Below are 17,513 nucleotides of genomic sequence, written 5' to 3'. Positions count from 1 at the left end.
CCCGCAACGCGGGCAGGGCATCAACTAGTTTGAGTGAAAAAGGAAAATGGCATGTGCATGTTGGTGGCCGATGCCACCGACTTTGTAAATTTGAAGGTTTTGATAAAAGGCTCGCTCGAGAACGTTCTATTAAGAACAAAAAAATAGTAACGATAAATACAAGAATTGACAAAGTTAGATTAGAACAATGAGAACAAATAAATAAAAAAACTACCCCAAACTATTTTAAATTTCGAAAAATTGAAGGATTAAGAAAAAATAGATAAGAAATAAAAAAAATTTAGATAAAATCAAGTCATTGCCGACTAGACCGAACCTAACCAAGAAACAAAAATATAATAATAATAACATGATCATTCTCCTCCCATTTCCCTTTTTCTCCCACCGCACCTCCGCCGTGCGTCCACCGTTGAACCAATTCAAACATTCGCAGATCTCGTAACGATTTCATATATTCACGCCTTTTTCCGATTAAGGCGATCTGTTGACGGTACTCTTGTTATATTTTGTTTAAGGATTCATCCAGATCTGATTCCGAATAGGTATAATTTTAACCTTTCTATGATCAGTGTGATTTTTAGCGATATCGCTGGATTCCGTATGTAGATTTATGATTATTATGTGATCGTGCGGTTGAATTAGTATTTCGTTACGTGTTTCGTACATTCAGGGTTTTATTTTGTTTCTGTTTGATTTATTCTGATTTCGAATAGGCATATTTCTAAGTTTCATATGATCGGTGTGATTTTTGGTGATATCGTTGCCTCGGTGATTGAATTAGTATATCGTTGCCTCGTAGATTTATGATGGTTTACGGTTTATATGTGATCGAATTAGTATTTCGTTATGTGTTTTGTACATTTAGGGTTTTTTTTTTTGTTGCTGGTTGATTTTTTATGATTCTGAATGTGTATATTTAGAACTTTTATATGATTGGTTTGGTATTCGGTGATATTGGTGGATTCTGTATGTGGATTTATGATGGTTTACGGACTACGGTTTATATGTGACTGTGATTGAAATTGAATTAGTATTCCGTTATTATTTCGTTATGTGTTTCGCACGTTTTGTTTTTTTTGTTGCTGTTTGATTTATTTTGGTTCCTAATAGGTATATTTTTAACTCTTCCGTGATCGTGATCGGTTTGGTATTTAGCAATATCCTGTATGTAATTTTAGATGGTTAGTAATTTATATGTGATCGTGTTATTGAAGTAGTATTTCGACTTATGTATATCATACCTTTAGGGTTTTTTTTTTATTGTTGCTGTTTGATTTTTGAGCAGTACGTGTGGTATATGATTCATTACGTCACGATAAGAGAGTTTTTCATGTGACTTGCTGGCTGTTTTCATTTTTTTTTTTTGGCATTTTGAAGGTGATATTATGATAATTTAAAGCGTGAATTTGCGATTTTATTTGCTTTTGGTGATCAGAGGTATTTGGATATTTCTAGGCGTTGCTGCTAGTGGATATTTCGATTTTGGTGCCTGATTTGGGAATTTGGATATTTGTTATTAAATAGTTTGATACTTAGTTGCATCTACTGCTTGATTGCAATTCATTAATCTTAAAAACATGGGAACAGACTTAGAAATTGGTGGTAGCATGTACTGAATGGTGCATTTAAAGAGGCGGAGAAGTTTTAATATGCAATATTTACATAGGAATCTGAAAAACTATATGTTCATATGTAGCAGTCTACTAACATAAGGGTTGTTACTGCTAGATAAGCAGGCAGAGCTATACAACATGTTACAGTTGAAAACCTTACGTTTTTTTATGCAGAACAATGTCTACAGTAGGGTTACAAACAAACAAACGCACCCACTAAATTCCAACTTAAAAAGTAGATGATTAAAAAAATGTCGTTTTCTAGTTTAACTATATATCTCCTTCCATGTTAGGGTTATTGTTTGTAACTGTTTACAATCATTGAGGCATAATTGAAAGAAGTTGTTATCTTGGAACTGCATATAGGCAAACAAGAAACATTACAATATTGATTTGGTAGACATTTAATCAATTCATAGTTATAATGCGTTGGAGATATTATCTCTACAACAGACTGACAGAGAACGGAATTCGAATTAGATGCAAGGAACAATAAAGCTTATAAAACTAAATTGCATTAATTCTTATGTTTCTATTCTATATGTAAAATAAACAAAATTGTAGTGTAGTATGTAGTAATTTCATGTTTTTGTTTTGTTTTGTTTTGTTTGATGCAGTTGATTGCTTAGTAAGTGGTAGTGCTGTTTGGATCAGATCTTTTGGAGCCAAGTTTTGTCACACTTATTTGATGGACAATGACTATTCCAATGAAAAACACTTCGAGTAATGCATCAAGGGAGCGTGCTCATCTTCTTTACAATAAGGTAACTACGATGAATATTATATTCTCGAGGGATGCGTACCAAATATAGTTTTTATGGTGTGCTGTATGTGTGATGGTGTGTGTTCAATGAAAGTGGATGAATAAGTATGTGTAATATTGGGTCAACGGATTTTTCTACAACCAGTATTCAACTAAAAACATATTTGATGTGTGGTCTTTATAATTTATCTGTGTTACGATGGCTAATTTTCTTAACCACATAAACTATTATCAATATTATATTTCTTCTTATAATTATGTACGGTGAATGTTGAATAACGTTATGACATCACAATTAATTAGCCTCTTCGTGTCAATATTTTTCTTTGTGAGCGAAAGGTTTCAGTAAAAGATATGCAATTACTGCAAACTTTAGCTAGTAGAATCAAGAATGTCAATATTACCATTGTGCTTAAAGCGCTGATTTGAAAAACTCGCTTTTATGATAAGGGCAAAATGGGGACAATAGTAAACTATACCTGTTCTTCTAAAAATATGGACAATTTTATTTTGAGAAACTAAAACAGTAACATGGACAATTATAATCGGATGGGTGAAGCAACAGTTATATAGTATGAAGCCTACAAACAATTATGTATGATATGAAAAATCTATAAGGTTTGGTTTATTTTCATTTTTCAAGTAATTGTGAATTTCATTAAACTTGAAAGATGACTTTAATATTTTACATGCTCGGTTCGATCATGAATCTTGGCTCTTCATCTCATGCATCTTTTTTTTTTTCTAGAATGCTGAGCTGGAAATTAATCGTAGAAAAGCAGCACAAGCAAAAGTCACATCAGATCCAAACGCATGGCAACAGATGCGAGAGAATTACGAGTCAATACTTCTAGAAGACCATGCTTTCTCTGAACAACACGACATCGAATACGCTTTATGGCAGTTACATTACAAACGTATTGAAGACTTACGCGCACGCTATAACTCTGCTCAAGCTTTTGCATCACAAAATGCTAAAGGCGTGGCCCGATCTGGGCCCGACCGAATCACCAAAATTCGTTCTCAGTTTAAGACCTTCTTGTCAGAAGCTACTGGATTTTATCATGATTTGATGGTGAAAATTAGGGCAAAATATGGGTTATCTCTAGGTTATATGTCAGATGACTCACAAAACGATAAAGATGGAAATGAATCTATTGATGTGAAAAAAGGTCTAATATCATGCCATCGATGTCTTATATACTTAGGGGATCTTGCGCGTTATAAAGGGCTGTATGTTGAGGGTGACTCGAAAACTCGAGATTTTGCTGCAGCGTCAAGTTACTATAAGCAAGCTGCTACTCTTGTGCCTTCCAGTGGTAATCCACATCATCAGGTCTGTTTTCATTGTATTTTCCATTGCATTATCTATTCTTCTATGTATTTTTCTTGTAGTTTGCTTTCGAATCTACTAATAGTTTGTTTTTTCAGCTTGCTATTCTTGCTTCTTATTCTGGAGATGAGCTGTTGTCTGTTTACCGTTATTTTCGAAGTTTAGCTGTTGACACCCCTTTTACTACTGCAAGAGACAATTTGATCATTGCATTTGAGAAGGTATCTACTTACTACTGTTAGTTTTTCAAATATCAAGGATCCTATAGAATAGGAAGTTTCGAATATTAAGGAATTCAGATTTAGTTTTGTTCTTTTTAAAATGTTTTGAAAAGATAATTTATCTTTTAAAATTTGGCAGAATCGTCAAAGTTACTGTCAGCTGCTTGGGGATTCGAAACCTGCTCCTATCAAAAAGTTACCTGCACGGATGAATGGAAGAGGAAGAAACAGAGGTGAAGCACGCGCTTCTCTCAAGGATAGAAAAACAGAACCGCAAATTGCTCTCGAAAAAGACATCACTGTCCCTGAAACTCTTAAAGCTTTCAGCATTCGATTTGTCAGATTAATTGGCATTCTTTTTACTCGCACAAGGTACCATAAATACCTTCCTTTTTTTTTTTTATTTCTTAAAGTATTGTAAGAAATTGTTATACTAAACATGGTTATGAAAACTTTTTATGTTAAAATATTATGATTACATTGAGTAAGGCAATTCGAGCAAGTTTGGGGCACTTTTTGACCGATAACCTTTTCAACTTTAAAAAACCTTTTAGAGATTAACCCATTTCACCCGTTAGGTAAAGTATAATCTGATTTAAACCCGTTTCAAAGTAGATGGGCCGAATTTCCATCTTTCTTTCACGAGTCACAATATCTCAGGTTGGGTTAATCTGTAGATATTTTTTTTTCTCTTTTTTATATAAATAGCCGATGTATTAAACATGATTAGAAACTATATTCAACAAGAATTTTAATCGAACCTAATTTTACTGAGTAAAGCGTAAAGCAATCTAAGAGGTCGTAAGCAATTAAATACTTTTTGGACCATTTTCTGCCCATTTAAGAAGTTTTGTTTTAAACATGTTTTAGGGAGTTTATCATTTGACTTGTTACTACTTACAAGGTAAAAATATAGCCCAGATTTGTACTATTAATAAAATTATAAGTACTTGTACATTTTAATTGATACTTTATTAGTAATTATATTTTATATCCAAATAGTATATTATATATTATTAAGCTGGTATGCTCGGGTCAAATTGTTGGTGTTTATTTGCTCCGTAATTTTTACTATCTTAATAACGTGTATATAGAAAAAAAATCACTATTTAGTATTGTTTTGTAGTGGCACACACATTAATGTAATAATCTAAATTAGACTTACTTAAATTATTGTTCAATATTATTATTTAGTAGTTTTTACTTATTAAATTTAAGTGTAGCTCACTTACATGTTTACCATCTACAGCTTAGAAACTTTTGGGGACGTTTTCTCATTAGCACGGACTGAATTTCTTCACCTACTATCTTCCGGATCAGATGAGGTGCTCAACTTCGGGTCAGATTTTAACGAGTGTAAACTTTTCGTAACCCGGTTCATATCAATCATGATATTCACAGTCTACAATGCAAATAAGGAAACCGAAAATCAATCATACACCGAGATTTTACAACGTTCTGTTGTGCTTCAAAATGCTTTCACCGCCATATTTGATTTCATGGCGCTCATAGTTGACAGATGCTTCCAACTTAAAGACCCTTCCGGAAGCTTCTTACTTCCCGGCATCATGATTTTCACCGACTGGCTAGCCTATTGTGCGGACAATGCTGTCGTGACCAATCGCAACAATGAAATGGATGAAAAACAAGCAACGGCTAGATCCCTCTTTTGGAACAATTTCGTTTCTTTCCTTAACAAGATATTATCATCATTCACTGGGTCCCACCATGAAGCAGTAAACCGTCTTGCATTGCCTGAAGACATTGACTTACGAGGGTTTCTTCCTCTTGTTCCGGGCCAACTCGCTCTCGATTTTTCTAGAACAAATTATTTTGAAAATGATGGAAATAAGGAAAAGAACTCGCGGGTGCAGCGGATCGTAGCCACTGGAAAGGCTATTGCTACAAACATTCGGCTTGGTCAACAAGGAATCTATTTTGACTCGAGATTAAATAAGTTTTTCTACGGAGTTGAGCCGCCACATGTTGAAGTTTCTGTTATAAACCAAGAAATCAGTGAAGACGTTGAAGACGAAGATGAGATTATTGTCTTCAAGCCCACTGTACCCGAGAAGCATATTGAAGAATCATCCAAGGGTATTATTGCCAGTTCCACTGATTCCTTAATCTTACCTGCGGGTTTTTCTTTACAACAGTTTGCACAACCGAACACATCAAAACCAATGATGGGAAAGGAAGATATCGAGAATAGCTTTTCAAATCTCAACTTATTTAACGGACAGGATCATGCTACTGTCATACCATCCAAGTTTGATTCGGTGATGACGTCAGCATCTGGGTATGATAGTATCCCTTCAAATACAAAATTTCGTAAGAGTCCAGTGGGTCGACCCGTGAGGCACTCTGGCCCGCCACCTGGCTTCCACAACCCTAAAAACAGGAATGAAAATCCAAATCCAGCTTTAGATGATTATAGTTGGTTGGATGGGTATCAACTGCCCTACGCAGGATCATACAGTAACGATGGATTCGGTAATTCCTTTAATGGTCTGCCACTACCGAACAAGCTTTTGAACACACGCAAGACTTCGTTGGGTATGGAATGTTTTCCATTCCCTGGCAAACAGGTTTCCACCACTGTGCCTGCCAACACTGGAATCGGAAACGGAAATGGATGGCTTGATTATCAGATTCCGGAGCGTTCTAGTCTTCAAGAACCAGTTAAGACGGGTAATGAACAGTTTCTTGCTGTGCCTCAACAATATCAAGGTCAATCGTTGTGGGAAGGTCGTTTCTTTGTGTGAGATGATTTTGGTGCATAGATGGTAAGATGATGCTTCCTTTTTTAAAGTTTTTTTTTAATGATTATAACTTGATGACAGTTTCATATATCCCCTACGAAACATTTCATATTTACCAATTTTCTAGTAAATAAAACAAAGTCGGTTACTTACCGTTTCTCATATGAAACATGGTGTTATAACTGATTTTATTTTGTTTACTGTGGAATGTGTAAATATGAGAAAATCTAGTGTTATGGAAGGGTATAAAATGTAAAAGACAAAATAGGATTAGTGAGACGACAACTTGTGATTGGGTAATATATATATATATTATATATATATATAATTGTTTTGTTTGTTAAAACTACATTGTGGTAGGTTTTGAACAGCGCTACTAAGGTGGATGATGTGGAGTGTGACCTGGTACAACCGGTTCAGCCATCAAATCAGGCATACTGGCTGATGTTTAAAGCTTTTAATATGGAGCATGCATGGTTATGGATATGGGTTTTGGATTGTTGCAGGCATCTGATTGGTCTAAAGGTCTCTCTCTTTCCCTTTCTTCTGCATCCATGGGTTTTCTCTTTTACTTTTGTATATATAAAGACGAAAATATCCTTTGGCCTCGGATTTAATGGTACTTGTGTCCCATAATTATGATCGACAAACATGAGCACACAATTTATGGTGGTTTATTTTGTTGTTATTTATGCAGGTGCCGAGTTTTCCATATTGGATGATTGAAATTGTTGGTGAGCAATTTGGGAAGTTGTTGGCTGGCTGGCTTTTGTGGGATAGCAACGTGAAAGTATGTGAGATGTGTTGAAGAATTGAAATATTAAGTAATACTTAGTAAAGCTTAATCCTGCTCTGTTTACGGTATATTTCTTATCGAAGGTAACGCCTTTAGAAATCCAGCAAACCAACCAACCGTCTTTATCTTTTATGTTGCGTACTAGTTATCTTCTTTTTTATTTTTATTTTTTTTTGTGATGGTGCTGTCTTTAATTTGAAGTTGATGGGAATAAGTGACCTACATAAACGCTTTTGTGTTTCTGATTATTGAAGTTGATGCTTGTATTATTGTCATTTCTGCTTTGCAACTTCCCTCGAGTCAAAATCTTTTGGTATTTCTTGAAAATATTAATTTTGCTAGTGTTAATAGACTATAGTTCTGTTAATTTATCTCAACAATTTTTCCGCAACAGTAGTTGCGACTTACATAAGCAAAAGTTATTGTAATAAGCTTTTACATCCTTTAGTATGGGTATAGATGAGAGGAGATTTTCAAGTATGAAAAGAAGTTGAGATCTGAGATTATATTATGAGACTTGGAATCGTTTGGATTAAAATGATAATAAAGGGGACTACGCACTTTGGTACCCGTACTCGGGACCAAAACTATTCACTATGCCTTCACTCCTAAAACTAAACTTCACATCCCTCTTCGCTTACGTTGTGGACAAGTTCCTTTCCGGAACTCTCAATCCGGATAGCTTATTCCTAGTGGGAGATTTGGCTCTGGTGACTCTTTCGTCTATGTAGCTGAGGCTCCAGACAACTTATCTCACTTGTGAGCTTCTGCTTCAGATGGCTTATCACTCTTCAAAGGTTCAACTCCCTTTCTGAAGCTCATGCTCCAAACACCTTATGCACATCATGACACAGTTTAGGAGCAGACTCTACTCCGGATCACAAGTTCCAAAACATACGATCATGACAAAATCTATTAGTCCGTAGTATAGACAAATAAAAAGCCAAAGAAGGATGGTGACCACTGCATTATCCATGACCGGGGGCTATAGGACACTAGTAGCCCTTGATATATAGAATGTCACACGCAGAGTGTCACACATGCTAGATGGCACAATAGTTTATAGAAGGTATAACATTTTCCGTCACAAGAGAAGGGGGTGTTAGATTCTCTCTACTCATACAGAAATCTGGTTACATGGACCCCACTCCTATTGGCGTACCCATGTTGGAAGGATGGGGTGTGGCTAGAGGTGTTCTTCGGTTTGGTTAACGATTTGTTCGAATCGGTTTATTTTAATTTGATTTTTTTTTATTTGAACAAATCGAATTCAATCCAGATTTGATTTGGTGAAAAACCAAACAAACCGAATTCAACCGGTGTGTTGCAGCAACTGGAAAAAACAGAGTTAGAATGTCAATTTTGGTCCCTTTTAAATTTATATGAGCTCACTAGGATCCATTATTGGGTTAAAAATGTTTTTACACGTAAATATATATTATAGGGTCAGGACACTCTACAAATAGCCAAAACCTTAGGAAGTTTAGGAAGTAATCATCATGCAATGCTGTAAAAATCACGACTAGGTGGCAACTAGTCAGCAATTAATCGCTAGTCGGTCGGTAACTGAGTAACTTTACGTTAATCAGTCCATTAATCGCTAGTGGGCCTAGTCGGACCTAGTCGGGCCTAACATATTTTATCTTTAATATGAGTATACTATTACTATTATTATATAAAAATACGTGTTAACATGGTTTTTTTTATTTTTTATTTTCTGGTGTTTAAGTATGTTCCATGGTTTTTTGAACATGGTAAAAACGCAATAAAAATGCCATAAACACCATAAGTTTATGGCGTTTTTAAACTGGATATCTTTATTGTGTTAATCAAAAACACCATAGATTTTACTTTGCATGGATCATGTGACAGTGTACCATATTTGATTACGAGTGAATATTAGGGGGAATAAATTACTCATTCGCGGCCAAAGGTTTTTCGGTTTGGTGACAATTTCACTCCCAAAACCATCGTCTTGTTGATACCTCTAGGAAAGCCTAGCTTTTTCCTCCAATCAATTGGCATCCAAGGTGTTATCAGATTGAATGAAGAACAAATCACAGGCTAGACGCCCTAAAATCAGTAGGTTTTGAAATCCAAAGGTAGTGTTCGTTTCATGGATTGTAATGGAATTGGAATAGGAATTCGCGCAAAAATTGAAAATTGATTTATAATTTAGGTTTGTTTGTTTTGCAAAATGGAATCAAATTGGAATGTAGATTCCCTTCCTTATGTTGTTTAATTCCAATTTATTTTCTTGTTGAAACCAACAAAATAAGGAGCAGTGTTGTAAAAATCATGACTAATCGGCGATTAATCGCTAGTCGGCCAGTAACTGAGTAATTTTTCGGTAATCAGTCAATTAATCGCTAGTCGGCCTAGTCGGCTGGCCAAAAATCGGTGATTCCGGCTAGATTCCGGCAAAAAAACTGTATATTCCGACCAAAACCTTAAAAAATGAGTTGATTAAGAGTTAAAACCTAGCTACTTAAAATATTTACCTATAAAAATGTGTATATGTATACATAAAACTGAAAATTACATATAAAATCCCTGATCCGATTAATCCTGAGTAGTCGCTAGTCCCCACCTCACCGGCCGACTAGCGAGTTCTCCTACCTTGATAAGGAGTGAAATCAATTTTTCAATTCCATCAAGATTCCATTTTATTCTGTGAAACGAATACTACCGAAGTTATTTTTTTTGTTATGATAGAACTGTGCACTCTTGTTTCTAGTTGGTGAGACCGAGAAGTAATAAGGGGAAACAAGTTGGATAATTAATATAATTTAGAATGGTACCTAATTTTGAGACCGGAAGGAGATAGATTAGTTGGATTCCCCCTGTGCTATTGATTGTTAGGTTTAAATAGTGAGATCGCGCTCGACCCTTTCTATTGTGGTTTAGTGTTTCCAGTCTATTAGTTGGTTTAGGTTAAGTTGACTCCAGTGTTATTGGGATTGTGGATCACAGTCTTTCACAACACTATAGTTGGTAGATTCCGGAGATGAGCCCTCCTTAGAGTCTCTTAGTAATTGTGGTGAGACTAGGAGGAGATCTACTTTACATTCTGGTGAGCTTTATTAGCCGTTAGGGTCCTTTTGAGAATTTAGTGAGATTGGGAGGAGATCTAGATTCCTTAGTCTTGAGGGTGTTATCATTACAGACTGGTGTCATATGTTAGTTATGCCCATTAGTAGTTAAGTCGGTCATTAGGATTCCTTACCCTGGTAGTGTTTACTCATCTTTGATTTCCCCTAAGTGTAAAAGTTGGGTTCTGGTAGTTAAATCTCTTAGTTAATTAATTAAAATCTTCAAACCAATCAAATCAAATAAACCAGGTAAGTAATTAGTCGAGTTAGAGTCTAGCTAGCGTCGCTAGTGTCTCGTGGGTTTGATATCCGGACTTCATTAGGCTTTACTACTTTTGATAGGTACACTTGTCTGTCTTGTGGTCTAGCAGTTAGAGAGTCTAGAGTAAAACTAAGTGTCTAAGTTCGGTTAATTTTAGTAGACCATATTTTGCACAACACCCTCACCACAACACTGGTAGCATGATTTTACGACCCTTGCCCCGCAACGCGAGGGTCTTAGACTAGTTTATATAACTTGACCGATCCTCGTTTAACTTAATCCTTGTTGTATGTTTGCAACTTTACATTTCTATTTATTTTGATTAGAAACAATTTGATGCAGTACCGGGATGCGACTAATGTTATGGTTTGAATATTGCACAATATGAAACCCGTTGCGACGTGTGGAGTTGTTTACTAGTTTACTTTATTTGTTAAATTGTTAATTGGTTAAATCGATTAAACTGAACTAATTGAATTTTAAAGATTGCATATCCGATATCCGATCCAAAAATTGAATTCTGAATTCGGATTCTAAATATATCCGAACCAAAAACCGAATTCGTAATTCGGATTGTTTATTTTTTTTTGTTTAAGGATACAATTCAATTTTCGGATTTTGCCGGTTTTCGCCTTTTTTGCACACCACTAGGTGCGGCCGCACCCATGCTTTTTATCTTTTTTTAATGTATATACAATTTAATCCCGAATGACCTTACAAAATTTTGACACTAACCCTCATGAAAATTTAAACTTGATCCTATGAAATTTTTGACACCGACTCTCAAGAAACAAATATTTAAGATTTTAAATTATACAAATATAATTGTATAAACCTATTATAATAAAGTAGTTAATAAACATAACACAACTAAGCCCATTTTATACGATTAAACAAACAAATCCATTTAACTAAATCCATTGACCATAAGACCGAATCCCAATAACCATTTCAAACAGTTAAGACCAAACACCATTTAGCACACTCATTTTTTAACAATTAAAAAATTTACCCTAATGTAAAAAATGAGAGAGCGGAATTTTTTATTAACCGCCTCATTTGCAAGTCAATTTTCATACTAAAAACTCACTGGCGATTCTACCGAGACGTCTACTGTAGCTAGTTTTAGGGGTGTGTATGGGTTGGTTTTGGGTTCAAAGCGAACCAAATCCTAAAATTTGGTTTTTGGAATTATAAAAATTGTTCGGTTGTAGGTTTTCACAATGGCTTCTGTTTCGTTCGGTTTTGGTTTTTCGACTTTGCAACTTGAGCTTGAAATTATTGGGCTGAGCTTTTTGTTTTATCTTTAAATTAACTATGAACCCGACCCAATGCGAAAAAAAGTTATTATTCAGTGATCGATAATCGACATTTATATATCTCCGACCCTGAAAATTTCTTGGGTCCATCACTGCCCTCGCCTTATACGAGGCTATGACATGTTACTTGTGCAAATACACCTCACGTTGTAACTCTTGAAATGATCAGAAATGGCAATCAAGCAATAAGAGCTAAATATAGAGAACAAGGAGATCACTCTTAAAATCATTAGCTATCTTCATTACGTTTAATCCTTCTTTAGGAACACAACTCAACTAACAACTAACACCCTAAACTATGAAACACTTACAATATAGTCCCTCTACTTCTTGACAAGTAACAACTCTTAACGTTGATCATACATTGTCCAAGTCATGTTGACGTGTTCTTTGTTTCAATCAAAGATAAAGTTGATTAAGTTTTCCTTATAATTGATTTTAATTACATTTTTGTTTTCATTTTAGAAATAAATTAAATAAAAACATAAATTGACATGATAAAATAGATTAGAAAAATGGACAAAACATGCATTGTGATAATAAATTTTATGTACCTGATAACTAGTACATGATTAAACATTTTTTAATTTCCAAACTCCAATCATATTAATATCCATAAAAACAAACATCCCTTTGATCACAACACACAACAATACAATCAATACATTTATGAAACAAAATATTCAAGTAACATCAACAATCAAGAAACAAACATTGGTACAGTTATGAATTTTTTTTTTTTAAGTATGAAACAAACACACTGTCAAATATACTCACCGTAATCTTCCTTCTTTTAAGCCTCATCTTCTAGGAATATTTTGAGAATGAAATCACGAAAGCGTTTAGAGTATTGTCGAGGATCAACTGCAGATATTGACGTGGGGTCGTATTGGAAGGATTTATAAGCATGCTCAAGCTTTTTGGTGATGTCATAATCTTGAAGTATGTCTATGATGCCAAAGAACATTACAACATCATAATATACTCCAGTTGGTTCACCAATTAATTCCATTTCATTTTTTCTTTCCATCTTTTCGACTCGCGCATGCATGTTAATTCCCAGTTTAGCCCTGTAGTTGTAGCAGCAAATCAATAAGACATTTTTGTTAACCTTTGAGAAGTTATTTATTGATGAAAAAGGAATTTTCTGTTAATATTCTAAAAGTTAAGGGATTTAATCATACAAAAATAAAGTGTTAGGATTTATATGCAAATTTAATAAAAGTCCATGGTTTTGTTGAACAAGTACTACATGTTTTTACTTATATATGTTTAATGGGTTAAGTTTAAAGATTTAACCAAAGAGGAAATGGTCATATGGACATATCAAAGAGGTTGAAAAGTCATATGAAGTGTATTATAGAGGCAATAATTTTTGACACGGCCCGAAACATGACATGATAATTATCAGGTTTTGGTTGGCTAGTATAACTCATTTAATAGAAGGGTTGTGTTCGGGTTGACATATTAACCTGTTTAAGTTTGGTTTGATTAAATATTATTTATGGAGAAATCTTAGCCAGAATAATTTGTTTTCATTAATATTATTTTAAAAAATCTTAAGCCTAGAATGTACGAAAGTCAAATTTAAATCATAATCCACAAATTAAAAAATCCGTAACTCTTTGTAACCAACTTACAACCCATTAACTCGTTTATAACCCGTCAACCCGTTTGACACATTTAGATAAATGGGTAAAACGGGTTATCCTGGGGTTGCATGATTTTAAGTGTGTCAGTTAGGGTTGATGTTTTTAACATGAATGAAAATATGGGTCACAATTCAACCTGCCTACCCGACACAATTGACACCGCTAGTATTCACACGCATGAAACCTTGTAATTCTTTTACTGAATAAAAGTAGTTTATATTTGTAATAAAAAAATCGTTAATCAAATATAAAAACGTGTGTGCATGTCACCCAAGCCATTTTGACCCACATTAAAAAGTACGCATTTGACCCGTTACCCAACCTCGCCACCCGCCCATGGTCCCTTACAAGAATGGTAGTATTACCCTCCAGGATCTGGAACATGATATGTGGCATCACCTGTTCAAAAAAGAAAAAAAAAAGATAGTAAATAACTAAATATGAAGGTTAAATAACTAAATATGAAGGTTTCATTTCACAATGATACAAAATGTAGAGATTACCATTTGTCTCTTTGAAATGAAGACCAACCAAGAGACTGTAATCCATGATTCTCTCCTGCTCAAGAAAATCGGAATCCCTGTCGATTTGCCTGAAAAATATAAAAAAAAATGGTTAGTTACACAAAAATGTATGTTTTAGTTTTTGGTGATTGTATGCACATGCTATAGAAGTTTACTTACATAAAATGGTAACTTTGGGTACAATAAAACCTTATATATATAAAAAGAGCAAAAGAATTGATTATCATGATAATAATTACATATTACAATGATTATGATTTCTAAAGTTTTACCTTCTGAATTCTTGGATCCAATTCTTGTCAAGTCTAAACATGAATTTGAGATCAAGATCTTTAAGAATAGTGGTGGTCTGGATTTCTGATTCGGGCTTATCAGTGAGCCGGCCAAGTGAAGACCCTTTTAAGTCAAAGCGTCTATGAATTACATGATCCGTGCAGAAAAGGTTGCCCATGATAATAAATCGTACCTAAGATTTCAACAAAATTCATCAATAGCCTACTCGTTCAAGACTGAGAGCCTTGGATTAGAGGTGGCAAGATGGGCGAGTCGGACAGGTTGTGTAACCGGTCAAAAATCAAAATGACCTATAAACTTTTTTTAATCATAAATAATTAATGCTTTAGTTATGACTAGCTTTTCTAAACAAAAGTTATGACTAGAAAACAATATTATTGCAATACTAGTAATCTTAAATAAAATGGTTTAACAAGTTTGCATTAAAAATAGAATTTGGGCAACTTTCTAGTTATTTCACCCCTCAACTTGTGACCTTTTAGCGATTACCTTTTAATTTGACCGATTTGTACACACGACCTAAACCGACCATTCCATAAGTAACCGGGTTGAAATTGTGATTTCTAGTATCATGTACATCAAACCTTCTTTTGTGCGGCACCGGTTAGCTTCACACAATGTAACCCATAGAATTTGGTAAGTAAGGTATGCTCAAAGGAGCGAAAATGGTTGTAGTATGCAGACAACATCCTTAATATGGCCTAAAATCATCAACCAATGATCAAGAAAACAAATTAACAATAACCAATAGAAACTTGTATACAAATTTAAATTGGTTTGTATAATTAGGATTCAAATCTCACTTTGACTTCAGTTTTTTTGATGGTTTTGATCATGTAACGATCATCGTGTGTTAAGTAAAAGAAACTTCCACTTTTTCCAGGGGACGATAGCTCACGGAGGGCGCTATCTCCACATATTGATAACATGTAATCAGCTGCATCAACCTTGAACAACATCCTTAATGTCCTACACATGATGACATCATATATTTATGGCCTGTTTTTAAAAAAGACTTAAAGATGTGCGGTTGTAAGATGGGCGAGTTATATTAACACGTCTAAACGGGTTCGTATTGAAATGGTACCTATAATATTATTAACATGTTTTACCTGAAAACTAATGGGCAATAATCTTTCCATCTGAATTCAGAAGATTGATGTGGAGGGGTGTATTTAGATCCCTCTGGTGGGAATCTTGTCCAGACCTTTTCTTTTGGATTGAAAGCGGACGACTTTAAGTCTAAAGATGGCACTGGACCTGGTCTTCCTACAGAATGCCTACAAATAACCGAATTTCGTCACAAGAATTTCATCAAGCAGAAGAAAAGATTTTATTTTATTACCAACAATAAAGATTAGAAGTTGGAACTATAACCTGATACCGAGTTGCAAATTAAGCATAAGTTCATAATTCTTATGCCCTTTGGAGATTGTTTCACCTTGTTTCTTGACAACACTTGGGATCCTAAATGGACTTCCTTCTGATGATGATAATGATGTGTCATCTCTAGATTTCATGTTCTTTTCATTATCATCCAACGTTCCCATTTTACTCAATTCTTTATCAATATTTCCATCCATTCTCCCATCAACTGACGTCCTACGTTGTCTAACCGCTGGCTCGTTTCCTTTAGATGATCTCCAAACGGCTAGTTTCTTTTGTGAGGGCAATATTGGAACTTTATCTTGAGGAGAAATTTCACAATCTTTAAGATAAATATCATAAACTTGTTGTGGATCATGTTCAATAACACAATCAACACATGGTGAAAGTGTTAAGTTTTGTTCTTCGGGATCTTTGCTCCAATTACCGTGGTATTCACACTCGTCTGCAAATTTAAACGATCCATTTCCTTTCGGTAAACCGTCATCCCATTCGCCTTCATACATGCTCCCATCAGAAAAGATTATTTTACCCTTGTCACACATTTTTCCATTTTTCCATTCTCCAATATAATAACTACCATCTTTCCATTTATACTTACCATTACCTTCTTGTAACCCTCTACACCATTCACCTTCATATCTATCACCATTTGTATATTCTTTAACCCCGTGACCGTGTTTTAAATTCATAATCCAATGACCTCTATACGTGTCACCAGTTGGGCCCGTATAGGTACCCTCACCATCCATGTATCCGCTTTTGAATTCGCCGTCATATGTAGCTCCTGAGGGCCAACTAAAGGTTCCCTTGCCCATGGTCTTGCCTTTGAACCAGTCACCAACGTACATGCAGCCATCGGTCCACCAATATTTACCAAACCCGTGTGGAGCTCCGTCTGACCAATGGCCCGTGTAGTAGTCACCATTTGATAGGTATCTTTCTTCATGGTAGACCTCACCGGCTGCATGAATCTCATCTTGTTCAGTTTCTTCATCGTCTACATGGGCCACATGGGCTGACCCGAATATGTTGGTGGCTTGCTTTTTCGCCTGTTGTGTTTTTCGAATCGTTGCTTCCCATGCCTTCATAACCTCGGGTTCGGATTTTATAAAGTGTTCATGAATTTTGTTCCTAGTTGTCTTTTATTGTAACAAAATATCATGAATTCCATGAAAAAGAACATGATACATCAACAACGATATGATGAAATTAAAGATTAAATCATCATGTATGTTGCCACCCTCCAAACAGCATGCAAATTTTTTTTTTCTCTTTTTCTTTCTGTTTTCTCTCTCTGGTTTGGTTTTCCTATGTTTCTGCTCAACAAATCAAAGGGGAACCAATGTTAAGAAAAAAAAGATCCTGTTTTTATGTCCCCCTTTGGATCCTTTTATGTTGGGACTTTCTAATTGCTACTGATTTGGCATGTAAATATAGAAAGTTTTTAAAAGATTAGATACATATACAGTAACATATAAAAATAAAATTAATTA

At 34.9% G+C, this 17,513-nt stretch overlaps 2 protein-coding genes across 3 annotated transcripts; one reads left to right on the top strand and one right to left on the bottom strand.

The window, feature by feature from the left end:
• Positions 1-297: 297 nt before the first annotated feature.
• On the top strand, positions 298-7,765 carry LOC110928566 (protein SMG7). 2 transcript variants are annotated; one of them, XM_022171580.2, is made up of 8 exons: positions 298-542; positions 2,231-2,377; positions 3,125-3,712; positions 3,808-3,930; positions 4,070-4,302; positions 5,180-6,716; positions 7,053-7,217; positions 7,390-7,765. In XM_022171580.2, the coding sequence occupies exons 2-6, from the start codon at positions 2,309-2,311 to the stop codon at positions 6,693-6,695; spliced, it is 2,529 nt and encodes an 842-aa protein (XP_022027272.1). In that variant the 5' UTR covers positions 298-542; positions 2,231-2,308; the 3' UTR covers positions 6,696-6,716; positions 7,053-7,217; positions 7,390-7,765. The 2 variants fall into 2 exon arrangements, with proteins under 2 accessions (XP_022027272.1, XP_022027273.1); XM_022171581.2 differs by having other exon boundaries at positions 322-542; positions 7,064-7,217.
• A 5,118-nt stretch (positions 7,766-12,883) lies between these two features.
• Positions 12,884-17,173, bottom strand: LOC110928565 (phosphatidylinositol 4-phosphate 5-kinase 4). Its single transcript, XM_035978666.1, has 7 exons — positions 16,009-17,173; positions 15,744-15,911; positions 15,435-15,600; positions 15,216-15,332; positions 14,610-14,803; positions 14,270-14,405; positions 12,884-13,308 (listed from the first exon to the last, which is right to left on the bottom strand). The coding sequence occupies exons 1-7, from the start codon at positions 17,106-17,108 to the stop codon at positions 12,955-12,957; spliced, it is 2,235 nt and encodes a 744-aa protein (XP_035834559.1). The 5' UTR covers positions 17,109-17,173; the 3' UTR covers positions 12,884-12,954.
• Between the last annotated feature and the right edge of the window lie 340 nt (positions 17,174-17,513).

This window comes from Helianthus annuus, chromosome 1 (assembly GCF_002127325.2).
Source record: "Helianthus annuus cultivar XRQ/B chromosome 1, HanXRQr2.0-SUNRISE, whole genome shotgun sequence".
NCBI classification, from domain to species: Eukaryota; Viridiplantae; Streptophyta; class Magnoliopsida; order Asterales; family Asteraceae; genus Helianthus; species Helianthus annuus.
Note: the sequence above shows the minus strand (reverse complement) of the source record. Positions and strands in the feature narration are given on the sequence as shown.

What these genes read in the sequence shown, in the direction of transcription:
- LOC110928566 (XM_022171580.2), top strand. Translation starts at nt 2,309, where the DNA reads ATGACTATTCCAATGAAAAACACTTCGAGTAATGCATCAAGGGAGCGT. An exon ending in CTCATCTTCTTTACAATAAG is followed by an intron (nt 2,378 to 3,124) that starts GTAACTACGATG and finishes TTTTTTTTCTAG; the next exon opens with AATGCTGAGCTGGAAATTAA. An exon ending in ATTCTTTTTACTCGCACAAG is followed by an intron (nt 4,303 to 5,179) that starts GTACCATAAATA and finishes TACCATCTACAG; the next exon opens with CTTAGAAACTTTTGGGGACG.
- LOC110928565 (XM_035978666.1), bottom strand. Translation starts at nt 17,108, where the DNA reads ATGAAGGCATGGGAAGCAACGATTCGAAAAACACAACAGGCGAAAAAG. An exon ending in TCAAAAAAACTGAAGTCAAA is followed by an intron (nt 15,333 to 15,434) that starts GTGAGATTTGAA and finishes TGATGATTTTAG; the next exon opens with GCCATATTAAGGATGTTGTC. An exon ending in TGGATCCAAGAATTCAGAAG is followed by an intron (nt 14,406 to 14,609) that starts GTAAAACTTTAG and finishes TATATTTTTCAG; the next exon opens with GCAAATCGACAGGGATTCCG.